At 52.3% G+C, this 12,769-nt stretch overlaps 1 protein-coding gene across 3 annotated transcripts in view; it reads left to right on the top strand.

Annotated features, from left to right (window-relative positions):
• Positions 1 to 12,206, top strand: part of LASP1 (LIM and SH3 protein 1) — a 40,709-nt gene extending 28,503 nt beyond the window's left edge. For all 3 annotated transcript variants that reach the window (XM_006045882.4, XM_044939023.2, XM_044939024.2), the window contains 3 exons: positions 5,962 to 6,109; positions 6,835 to 6,938; positions 9,113 to 12,206. In XM_006045882.4, coding sequence (XP_006045944.1) covers positions 5,962 to 6,109; positions 6,835 to 6,938; positions 9,113 to 9,286 — 426 coding nt within the window. In that variant the 3' untranslated portion in view covers positions 9,287 to 12,206. The remainder of the gene's footprint in view (positions 1 to 5,961; positions 6,110 to 6,834; positions 6,939 to 9,112) is intronic.
• The last annotated feature ends 563 nt before the right edge of the window (positions 12,207 to 12,769 follow it).

The raw sequence follows: 12,769 nt of genomic DNA, 5'->3' as shown, positions 1-12,769 counted from the left end.
CAGTATGTTTTGTGTATCATATCCTTGGGGCAACACTGGGTTTAAAGCATCATGACGCTGCAGTGTATTCTTTTCTGTTGTTGTCTTGTATTCTGCTTAAAGTGCTCATCCCACATTTTGTTGACTCTGGGGTTGGTGGCATTTGGATTGCTTCCGTGGCTGTGGACAACTTCCTACGCATTTCCTAGCGTTAACGTGGAGGGCAGTTGCTGGATCTTGGAGGCTGTGTCCCCTCAGCCTTACCAGATAACACTGAAATACTATTCAAGCCAGGCTATGGATTTACCGTCTTGCCAGCACTGATGAGAGTTTCCACTGCTCTGCATCCTTAGACTTGTTCAATGTAGCCATTCTCACTGTGAGCAGTAGTAGTATCTCATGGTTTTAACTTGCATTTCTCTGATTAGTAACGAAGTCGAGCACAGATTTACATTTGTTTTAAAAACAAAATAGTGTTAATCTCTCATGGGGAACACAGCATTACTTGGTGGTTGAGAACTAAGGAGCTGATGGTGGGACTCACTTATGCACCCCTTACCTACCTCCTGAGCCTTGGTTTCCCTGTCTGAAAAATGGGGATGATCGTAATACATTGTTCTTGGGCTGGCTGAGAAAAGGAAATGAGTAATGCATATAAGGGCACCACAGAGGCCCGCGACAAATGGAAACATTGTTAGAAAAACCAGACCTTGGCTGGTGAGTTGATTATTCCATCCAGAGCCTGATATTCCCTTCTTGGCTGTGATGTGGAATCATGTGGGAGCAAGTGTGGAGTCAGACCTTGGTTTTCCACCACAATCAGGAAGGAGAACACGGGTTCAGAAAACAGACCATCAGCTGGCAGAGAAAATGTGTTTTCCGTAGCTTTGGAATGGACCCTCAATGAGTCATCCTGGAGTCCTGGCTGGCAGGGCCCTGGATGAGTGGGGAGGGTCCTCCGGGGCCTGGATCCCTCCACCTCCATGCACTTGGATCTCCAGGCGTCCTTCCATGGGGTCCCAGGACAGTTTTTGGCTGGGCCTCTGCTGACGTTTCTGAGCTTATGGTGACCCCTTTTCAGGGCATTTAGACGACTGGAACTTTGCTGAGTCTGGGACTGAGCTCCACCAGGGCCTTGGCCTCTGATAAGTCTTTATTTCCCTTTTGGATGTGCTCACACCCTTTAAGGTGCCTCTTTGCTTCTCAAGCTATTAGGTCGATGAGCAAAGTAATAACAGTTTCCTTGTTTCCTGCGCAGGGGAGGGAGAGGAAGTTGAGAGGACCGAGATTTTATCAGGTGGCCCCCCGGGCGGAAGGGCTGCAGCCCCGCTTTTCTCGGTCCGCTTCCGTTCTGCACAGCTGCTCCTGACTTCGGTGCCTGGCGCCCCTTCTCTCGAAGTTAGGGTGACCTTGTGATTATCATCCCTTTTGAAAGCGAAAGGGAGTGCTATTCATATTTGTTCTAGAAGACACGAACTGGGACCAGGGGCAGACTTGGGCGTGTGGTCACCCTGTCCCAGGAAAGGACCCGTCCAGCTGTGGCTTTGTCCTTGTATCACCAGCTTCAGGCCTGACTAATGAAAGTCACTTCACTTCTGTAAAATGGAAATTAAAGTGCACCTATGGGACTTTTTTAAAAGGGTGATTATTGTCAAGGCCAAGGGAGATTATATGCAGAGAACTCAATGTGAAGAGCTGAGTCAAGGTTATTACAGTGAGCAGGTGGTTCCCGTATCGGTGGTGGGAAGGGTTCTCCTGTGTTCAGGCTGCCACTGCTGTGTCCACCTGGATTAGCTGGCCCTGTGTAGAGTGGCTTTTTAAGGAGCAAGATGGATCCCATCAGCCACTTGCGGAAACGAACACACGTCCACACTTGCTTTCAGTTCTAGGATTTGGCTAGGTTCCTAGAGGTAGTTGGAAGCCTTAGGACCACGTGGGAGCAGATGGTGCCATGGCCTCTTTTTAAGATGAGGAAATCCAGGCCCAGAAGGGATAGGACTCTTCCAAGTTCGCATGAGCAAGTGAATGGCTCGTGACTCTAGGGGTGAGGTGTGGGAGGGACGTGCAGTCCTCGATGAAGGACTGAGTCTACAACGTGACAGGGGATGGGACCCAGACGTGCTTCTTCCTCCAAGAGTTACCCCTTCACTAATACAGACAGAGCCGCAGCCCAAGAAGTGGGCTGTCAACCAGGGTAGCGGGGGCCTGCCCCTCAGCCCACGTCCTGGCTCCCTCAGGGCCCGGGGCAGGCCTCTGTCTGCCTCCCCGTGGTCACCGGCTCCCAGGGTCAGGCCTCTTTTCATTACCAGAAAGTAAACACGGGAAGCTAACCTTTCCCACCCCCAGGACAGAAGTCAGAAGGGCAGTTGCCTTGAGAGCCTAGAGGCCTCTCCTTGCCCCCACTCCCCCCCTACTCCTTGCCAGAGGAGGGGGGCTCACTGAGTGGGCTCAAGAGAGACTCTCACCTTTGCCCTTGTCTTAGGGATCTGAGAGCAGGACGCTGGCCCTTGACCTTCACCCCTCGGTGTTCTACTTCATGGGAGTTTGGGGATCTGATGGGTTTTCAGTCTGACCAGGGCCAGCTGTCTCCCCTTCAGGAACTGGCTCAGTTTATTTTGCTCTTTGGGTGTGGGTCCTTTCTTGGGCATGACGGAAAGGGGTGAGAGGAGGAGGGGGGCTCATCCTGACCCAAAGCCCTAAGTGAGGCACTCCCTACCTCCCCACCGGCCCATCCCAAGCTGTGCTGCTGCCCAACCTGTTCTCCCAGCCCGGGCTGCAGCAAGTCACCATCATTCAACAGCGGAAGAGCAGCAGGGAGATGTGGGTGGGCCCAGTCGACCACCCCTGCAGACCTGTAGCCCGGGTGCTTCTGGCTGAGTTTTAGCTCTTGCCCACCTTATAAAGCGGATGCGAGAAAGGAAAGAAAGTGAGAAGGGGTGGGCCATGGGAGCAGCTGGGCTCGGACAGCTGGATCAGGCAGGGACTTCAGGGCACAGAATTGCAGGTTCCTTCTATTCCTGGAGGCAGGGCAGGCTTTGCCCCCTCCTTACCCTGTCCCCCTCACCCCACCCCCTTTTCCACTGGGAGCAGCACAGGGCAGGATCCTAGTGAACAGGAAGTGAGAGCCAGCCTCCAGGTGGGTGGTCTGAGGTCTGGAGAGAATTCAGGCCTGGGTCTGCTCAGGACCAGACCAGTTTTCTGTGTCCCCATTTCTGAGTTTCCTCTGCGGGGGAGCCGGGGGGACTGTCCCACCTCCTCCACCAGCCCCAGCCCAGCGCTTCTGGAGCGCTAACCATGGACTTCCCACCGCTTCTCGGTTGCTTGCTTTCTTACCCCTAAGTTTCCTCTCTGAAAAGTCAGTAGGTCTTCAAGGTGAGATGTGGGCATGTTGCCACTGGGAATGCAGGCAGAAAATCCTAGAACTCCTGACTCTGGTTCTTTTTCATCCTTTGTTTTTTTCATATTTTTACGTTTTACACACAAATGTGTATAGACATTTCATGGGTGTAAAGTGGTTCAGTTCAGTTCAGTCGCTCAGTCATGTCCGACTCTTTGCGACCCCATGAATCACAGCACGCCAGGCCTCCCTGTCCATCACCAACTCCCGGAGTTCACTCAGACTCACGTCCATCGAGTCAGTGATGCCATCCAGCCATCTCATCCTCCATCATCCCCTTCTCCTCCTGCCCCCAATCCCTCCCAGCATCAGAGTCTTTTCCAATGAGTCAACTCTTTGCATGAGGTAACCAAAGTACTGGAGTTTCAGCTTCAGCATCATTCCCTCCAAAGAAATCCCAGGACTGATCTCCTTCAGAATGGACTGGTTGGATCTCCTTGCAGTCCAAGGGACTCTCAAGAGTCTTCTCCAACACCACAGTTCAAAAGCATCAATTCTTTGGCGCTCAGCTTTCTTCACAGTCCAACTCTCACATCCATACATGACCACAGGAAAAACCATAGCCTTGACTAGTCGGACCTTTGTTGGCAAAATAATGTCTCTGCTGTTGAATATGCTATCTAGGTTGGTCATAACTTTCCTTCCAAGGGGTAAGCGTCTTTTAATTTCATGGCTGCAGTCACCATCTGCAGTGATTTTGGAGCCCAGAAAAATAAAGTCTGACACTGTTTCCACTGTTTCCCCATCTATTTCCCATAAAGTGGTGCTTCTGTGTAATTTATACAATAGGTGCAATTTGGGAGGATTGTGCTGAAACAGATATTACCAACAGGAATATTTGAGCAAAGAGGGGACAGCAGACTTTTTCTGTAGAGCTCCAGAGAGTAAATATTTTAGGCTTTGTGGGCCAAAGGGCCTGTCAAAGCTACTCAGCTCTATAGCGACAGCGTGAGAATAGCCAGAGATAATAGGGAGATGAATGGGTGTGACTGTTCTAGGAGAACTTTATTTCTGGACACTGAAATTTGAATTTCATAGAAATTTCATGTGTTACCAATCTTATTCCTTTTAACTCTCTGCACAGGCTTAGTACTGTGCGGAGAGTTAATAGTACTACATTACTAAACGTAGTACCCATTCTTAGCTCATATGCAGACCATGAACAAAGGGCTGTGGGCTGATGGACCAGTTTGCCAACCTCTGCTCCAGATCACTGGTTCTCAAACCTGAGCCTTCAAGACTCAGACTCACCCCAGGGAGCTTTGAGAAGTGCATATGTCTGTGCGTGCTAAGTCGCTTCAGTCATGTCTGACTCTTTGTGCTATGGATTGTATACCTACCCTATGGACTGTAGCCCGCCAGGCTCCTCTGTCTGTGGGATTTCTCCAGGCAAGAATACTGGAGTGGGTTGCCATGCCATCCTCCAGGGGATCTTCCCAACCCAGGGATCGAACCCATGTCTCCTGAGTTAGCAGGTGGGTTCTTTACCACTAGCGCCATCTGGGAAGTCCCTTAGAAGTGCATATTCCCTCCAAAAAAAAAAAAGAAAAAAGAATAAAAGTGCATATTCCAAAACCCCAGTCCTGATATTGTAGATTCTATGGAAGGTCCTAGAACCTGCGTTCAGCAGATAGTCTGAAGACCAGACTTTAAGAACACAATTCTGGGTCCTGGTGGCCCTTGGTGAAGACCTTGGGTGTGTGGCTTCTTCAGGTCTCTTTTTGCCCATTTTTTAACACAAGGAGAGAAGGACCTCATCTTCCAGATACTGACATACCCTCGGAGAGGGCCGGACATTTCTTGTCCTGCAAGCTGGGTCCTCAGCAGAGCTTTATGAGGTCATGCCCACAAGAGGCAGAATCGCCTGCTGGTTAAGCACACAGGCTCTGAAATCTCCGTGAGCATGGGTAACTCATGTTGCTTGTCAGTGCTTTAGTCTCCTTCTTGTCTGTTATACGGGGACTATATTGTACCCCCGTATAGGTGCTGACATGGTAAAATGAGCCTGTGATGCAGAACGCCTGGCATAGTGCCTGGCACCTAGCAGATGCTCTGTAAACCTGCTCTGTAAGCCCGTAGTCACTGCTGTGGGCCAGGGTGGAAGCGGGGCAGCTCCAGCCCTGCCACAGGGACATAAACTGACTGCTTACATTTGTCTGGTGCTTTCACTTACATTCATTCCCTTCTGAGGGGAAGGCAACCCACTCCAGTATTCTTGCTGGGAAAATCCCATGGACAGAGGAGCCTGGCAGGCTACAGTCCATTGGGTTGCAAAGAATCAGACACAATTGAGGCACTAACACTTTAGCTGACCATGGCCCTTTTACATCTGTCATCTCTTCGCGTCCTCCAGCAACCCCTGAGGGGAGATCCTGATGCTCACTCTGTAAGGAGGAAACAAGGCTTGGAGATGTTAAGTGCTTGTTTGAGGGCACGTAGCAGTACACCCCTGCTGAGAACCTGGCTCTCTTTGCCTGGAGTCCTGCAGGAGTCTCTCCCGTCCCGGGATCTTGAGTGGCAACGGAAAAGGGAAGCTTTGGTTGGTTTGCTGTGGGTCCTTCACCCAGTGCTTTCTGTCCCTGCAGATAAAATACCACGAGGAGTTTGAGAAGAGTCGCATGGGCCCCAGTGGTGGTGAGGGTCTGGAGTGCGAGCGCCGAGATCCCCAGGAGAGCAGCTACCGGCGGCCCCAGGAGCAGCAGCAGCCTCACCACATCCCCGCCAGCACCCCAGGTGAGCGGGAGGGCTGTGGGGACTGAGGACCTGAGGCAAGGTGGGGAGGAGGTGAGAGGGAAGCCTCGAGTACACACACACACACACACACACACACACACACCAGGTCCCATCCCTACCCAGAGCATGAACACACACACACACACACACACACACACCCCTACCCAGGGCATGAAATACACACACACAGGAGGAGGTGAGAGGGAAGCCTCGAGTACACACACACACAAGGTCCCATCCCTACCCAGAGCATGAACACACACACACACACACCCCTACCCAGGGCATGAAATACACACACACAGGAGGAGGTGAGAGGGAAGCCTCGAGTACACACACGCACACGCACACGCACACATGCATACACACCAGGTCCTGTCCCAGCAAGGACATGAACGCACACACACGCACACACGCGCACACACACCAGGTCCCATCCCTACCCAGGGCATGAACACACATACACACATCCCCCAGGTCCCGTCCCTACCCAGGGCATGAATACCAGGGTCAGGGCTGTGCTGGCCTCCTGCTGTGACGGGGAGGGTGCCGCTGGGGCGTGACAGCAGCGTGTGTGCACACAGACAGAAGTCCTTGGGAAGTGGGGGTTGAGCAAGCTTGCGGAGTTGGAAGTACATGATGTGGTCTCATGGAAGAAGGGGCGGCTCTGGGAGGCTCTGGGTTTGGCAGGACAGGTCCTGAGCCTGTCTCCTGCTGGCTTCCAGTGTACCAGCAGCCCCAGCAGCAGCCGGCAGCCCAGTCCTATGGTGGCTACAAGGAGCCTGCAGCCCCAGCGTCCATACAGCGCAGCGCCCCAGGCGGCGGCGGGGTGAGTGGCCCTGGCGGAGGGAGGTGTGGGAGGTGGGGTGAGCCTAGGGAAGGCTTCCTGGACGTCCCTTCTTGGACACCCTTTTTTTGTTTTGTTTTGTTTTGTTGGACAACCTTTAGGAAAAAAAACTCAGGCGGGACAATTCTCAGAGAAATAAAGTAGCCTGAGATAAGAGACCTGCTGGCGCCTCAAGTGAGGCACAAGTGAGGGAAGGAGCACAGTCTGAGAGGTCATCTGAAGGCTAAGGTTCCAGATAGACCAGCCAGTGCTTCAAATACTTACTGAACATGTTCTAGACAGAAGGGATTTGGTCTGAGTAAAAGTTCACCTTCCTGCCCTCTTGGAACTTACATTCCAGTCAGGGAGACAAACATGAATAGATAAAGCAGGTATGTGGCAAAAGGTCATAGATAAGCCGTGAAGAAAAAAACAGCAGAGTGAGAAGGGGTGGGGGCAGCAAAGGGCTCAGTAAAGGAATGAGTGGTGGAGAAGAACAGCAAGTGTGAAGGCCCTGAGGCAGGACTGTTCTAGGAGAGTTCAAAGACCAGCAGGAAAGCCAGGGTGACTGGAGAGGGATGAGGTCTGATCATACAGGGACTTGTAGGCTTCAGGCTTCCTTGGTGGCTCAGACAGTAAAGAATCTGCCCGCGATGTAGGAGACCTCGGTTCAATCCCTGTGTTGGAAAGATCCCCTGGAAGGGAATGGCTACCCACTCCATTATTCTTGCCTGGAGAATTCCATGAACAGAGGAGCCTGGCATGCTATGGTCCCTGAGGTCACAAAGAGTCGGACATGACTGAGCAACTAACACTTGGTCTTTCAGGCTGCCAGGAGGCCATCATGACTGGCAAGCTGTGCAGAGTAAGGGCTTTGACTTGTGTTTTAAAAGCTGGCTTCAGCAGCTGTGTTGAGAAGCAGCAATAAAAAGTTGAGGGTGGAAGCAGGGAGATGAGTTGGGTGGCTGTTACAGGATGCAGGCGTAGATGGTGGTGACTTGGCCCAAGAGATTAAAGGCACAGTTGGTGGTAAGGACCGAGGTCACTAAAGTCACATTCCATGAGGGTTGTGACCTCTTTTTTTTTGGTGGTGGTTTCTAATATTTATTTTTCTGCTTATAAAAGTAGTACATGAAGAGCACTGGATTGGGAGAGGTTATGAATCAATTTTGCAGGAATTGGGTTACTTTCTTAGAACCTGTATTTCCTCATCTGGAAAGCAGGATAAGAAACCTGGAGCATTGTGATCTCTTACTCCATACTCTTCAGGGCTGATGAAGCTGGTTTCTGCTGGGTTGGGGGGGGATTGGAAGTTTTGTGCTAAATAGGATAGGGGGCCTCTGAAGGGTTTAAAGCCAGGAAGTAACTTCATCAGGTTTGCATTTTGGAAAGCTCCCCCTGAGATCACAGTAGATGAACAGTGGGAAGAGGCAGACCAGGGGAGTGGAAACAGAAGGTCTGAACAGGGTATTGGAGGTGGGGTGGGGTGGTGGGGCAGATTCTAGAGATTTCTAATGGATTCATCCAGCCTTGGACCCAAACAGATCCCAGAACCTGGCCTGGGGGACCCTAAAGGCTAAGCTGACTCCCAGAGACAAGTCAGTGTCAAGGGCAGTGATGGTCAGAGGACTTTAGAATCTTGCCTGCTTCCAAGATGACAGTTGGATTTCATGTGTTTTTATTGGACATTTCCTAGAGCTGGGGTTTAAACACCAGACTTTGGCTGAGGTTGGAAGGTGGGACCTGACAGGTACTTCTTGTATCACCTGGAGTTTTTCCTCCCAGGAGTTGGTCTTTATCCTGAACTTAAGAACCAAATTCATCAACAGCTTAAAAAGAAAAAACAAAGACTGGTGTTTATAATAATACAGATAATAGCACACAGGGTAAGTCATCCTTTTAAACTCAACCCAGCATGGTGTCCACAGGACAGTACTGCATTCCTGTTCCGAGAGACAGGGTGGAGGTCCTGTAACCTCCATGCCTGTTTGTGTCTGGCCCTTAGGAGGTGCCAGATGCAGTGTTAATAAGGTGATCGCTCTCAGAAAGTGTGACACCGAGGTGAGAAAACTTGAGGCAGAGCCTAGCCCGTCCTTGTCTCCCGGCTCCTGGTCCCCTCTGCTCTGGGGTCCCAGAGAGGTAGGCACCCCTGGCTGACCGCGCCCCCACCCCTGCAGAAGCGGTACCGTGCTGTGTACGACTACAGTGCTGCGGACGAGGACGAGGTCTCCTTCCAAGATGGGGACACCATTGTCAACGTGCAGCAGATCGACGACGGCTGGATGTACGGGACCGTGGAGCGCACCGGTGACACGGGCATGCTGCCAGCCAACTACGTGGAGGCCATCTGAGCCCGCCGGGCACCGCCCGCCCCATCCGTCTTCAGTGCATTCCACAGCATCGCGTCTGTCCTGGGCGTGACCTGTCCACCCTTCGGTGTCTCTGTTTTTTAAATTCTGCGACAGCTTGTTTATCCTCCCCCTCTTCCAGCTTCTTTTGCCAACCGAAGCCTTGTTCTGCCACTTTCGCGGCTCCCCTTCTGGCAGGTTTTCCCCTTGACCAACTTCTTGGTTTTCTCTCTGGATGGAACACGTGTGAACTGCTCTGTGGGAGGCCAAGGCCTGTGGGGATGGTCTGGGTGGGTGACCCGTTGGCTCCCAGGCCTCTGCCTTCTCTCTTTTCTGCCCCCTCAGCCCCTCCTACCCACCTCCTCGTACATCCAAACATTCCAGGACTGGGGTGAGCCCCAGACCCCCAGGACTCCCAGAGGAGGGGCTCCACACATTCCCAGGAGTAGGACCCTGCTGCCCGTGCCCTGGGATGGGGATGGGGGTGGGGAGGGTGATCCTGTTGTGCCAGTGAGATGGGCTCTGCCTCTGCTTCTCAGAGATGGGGCTGCCGGCCCTCCGAGAGGGCCCCTCACCACCCTCTTCCCGCTCAAGGTTGACAGAGGCGGGTAAAGTTCCTGCTTTGGTATTCATTCATCCTTCCCCACATGGTTCCTTTTCACACTGTGATTTCACTCTCCTGCTCACCCAGGCCTGGTGTGGGCGAGGAGCTGGAAGCTCGGCTTGGGTCCGGCTCTCACCTTTCTGCTTTAGGGATAGCAGCAGGAAAGAGGGGAGCGGGGTGTTCTCTTTGCAGCCCTTTTCTCTCCCTCCCACTGAGTCTCCGGGGTCCCTGGCTTGCCTCCTCCTGAAAGATGGGGCAAGGAAGCCTCAAGCGTCTCAGCCGTGCAGCCCAGCCCCTGAGACCTGGTTAGACGGGCCGCTCCTCCTGGGAAGGCAGCTTGGGGCCTTCCATGGCCTCCCCCTATCCCACACCACCTGATCTGACCCCAGGGGGACTGGAATGTGCGAAGCCACAGCCCGCTCTGTATCTCCATGACTTCCTTGAGGGGGAAGGAGTGGGTGTCTGCAGATGTCTGTGACAGGCGAGTGTGAGTGCGAGCGTGAGAGAAGCAGGCAGGGTGCTGGCTTTCTGGAGGGTGCACAGAGGGGAGGTCCTTGAGGGAGAGAAGTTCCTTCTGTTTTCTTTGGAATGAGAATCCCTCCTTTCCTTCTATCCCTGAATGGAGGAAGCCCACCACCCCCTCTTTCCAAAGTGCAGAAGTGAGGAGGGGGTGTGTGCTTGGTGGGGGCTGATATTGGGGCCTGTAGCTTGCTGGCGGAGGTGGGAGAGGAAAGACTTCATGACTCCAGGCAGATACTTTTCCCCCATCTCTGTGTCCTGGGCTGTAGAATAGGGAGCTGGGGGACCTGTGTCACCTACGCAGTGTTCTCCCCTCTTCCTGCCCACCCCCAGCCCCCTCCCCTGCCCCCAGCTCACTCATTTACCTAAGGCCTCCTTGAAGTAAAGGGAGAGGGTCCCAGGGCTTACAAAACTGGAAGCGCAGACCTGGGTTGAGGAAGGGAAAGATGGTGCTATCTCCAAGTCCCTTCTTCACTCGTGGGTGGCTGTGACCACCCTTGCCTGATTTTATTCATCTCTGGGCTTTCCTGTCACCCTTCTGGGTCTCCCCCTCCCATCTTTACCCCAAGTCCACTGACTCAGGCCCTGTGGTTGACATCTTTGCGTCCTTGTGCCTTGCAGGAGAGGGAGGGGCCTGCAGGCATGTTTAACATCTAGTCCTCACTGCTTGTGAGTTGACTTGGGAATATTTACCCCAGATCAGAGGCTTGAGCCTCTGCCTGACCATTCCCTTTCCCTCCTTGGCCACAGCCATGGTGAGGGCGGGTGGAGAGTCTTATATTGGGCAGTGTGGGGGATGAGGGAAGCAGAGAAGGAACAATTTTGGGAGCCGTGGGCAGACGCTAGTCCATTCTGTTTCCTCTTAATCTCAAAGCACAATGTGGATTCTGGAACCAAAGGTCAGAGAGACATATCCTGTTGGAGAACCTGTGGTTGGCAGGGAAGTGAGAGGCTGGGAGGAGGGCTGGGGAGCAAGAAGTAGCCTGTTCTCATTCAGCCTAATTTTTCTTCCAAAACAAGGCAAGCCAGCCACTGGAATCTTGCTGCCAGCTCTTGGTTCCTTCCATCCTAAAAACAGGGGACCTTTTCTTACACACCCCGAGAGAGAGGAAGGACTATCACACTGGTGCTGAGGGACCTAGGAGCTGCTGAGAGTCCTTATTCCTTTCCATAATAATCCATCCCTAGCAGAGCACAGAACCTGAGGGCTGGGCCGAGTCCCTGGTCTTTTCCTACAGTTCACAGAGGGTTTTTTTTTTTTTTTTTTTTTTTGCCAATCTAATCCCAGGAAAGAAGATGCAACGAAGCTAGAATGTGAATATAACTTTAGTGGACCAATAATAAAATGCAAGAAGCCCAATGGTGAGAAAAGTGAATTCTCTCAATATTGCTTCCTGTTTTCTTCCTCATGTCCCTCCAGGGAAAACTACTTTATTGCTTAATTTCTGCCTTTTCCCCCTCACATATGCACTTTTGGGCCTTTTTTTTTTAATAGCTGGAAAAAAAAATACCACCCCACAAACCTGTATTTAAAAAGAAATAGAAATCACGTGAAATTTGCCTCTGTCCAAACATTTCATCTGTGTGTGTGTGTGTGTGTGCGTGTGTGTGTGTGTGAAGCCGTCCGTTCATCTTTTTATATGGGGTGGTCGTCTTTTCTTGGTCTGTTTTGGTCCCCTCCCTCGTGGGCTTGTGCTTGGGATCAAATCTTTCTGGCCTGTTATGATTCTGAACATTTGACTTGGACCACAAGTGAATCTTTCTCCTGGTGACTCAAATAAAAGTATAATTTTTACCTGCGGACTTGGCTTGCTGTCTCTGGTCCTGAGGTGGTGTGTGTGTGTGTCCTGTCTCCTTGGGGGCATTTTAGACACACTTTTTTTCCCCTTTGACTTTATGAACAGCCCTATGAAAGAAGTAACTGCTTGATATCCATCTTACAGATGGGGTTCCCTGAAGCCCAGAAAGGCAGTGGTTTGGTGGGAGTCACACCAGCTAGTGGCAGGGCTGGAGGTCTTAGGACCCCAATGTGATGCTCCTGGCTTCCTGCCATGACCTTGACAGGAGCCCTGCGCCCACACGCTTTGTCTCACGGTATCTCCCAGGCTCAGTTCTTTGCTCCAGGTGCGTTGGGTCTGAACTTTGACCAGGTCAGGCAGCCCGCCTCCCCTTTTCTGCCGGGTTGGGAAAAGGAGGTGGCAGAGAAGGAATCCAGATCCTTTGTCCGCAGGTCGGGGCCACCAGCCAGCCTCGTGCTGCGGCCTTGTGGAGAGGGGCGTTCTTCACTCCGGGTGCAGAATTCAGGCTTCCCCTGGCTTCAGGATAGCAGCAGGGTGGAGAGGAAGAGGGCTTTCCCCAAAGTG

Source organism: Bubalus bubalis, chromosome 3 (genome assembly GCF_019923935.1).
Source record: "Bubalus bubalis isolate 160015118507 breed Murrah chromosome 3, NDDB_SH_1, whole genome shotgun sequence".
Classification (NCBI taxonomy): Eukaryota; Metazoa; Chordata; class Mammalia; order Artiodactyla; family Bovidae; genus Bubalus; species Bubalus bubalis.
The sequence above is the reverse complement of the archived record's forward strand: the minus strand, read 5'-3'. Positions and strand labels throughout refer to the sequence as shown.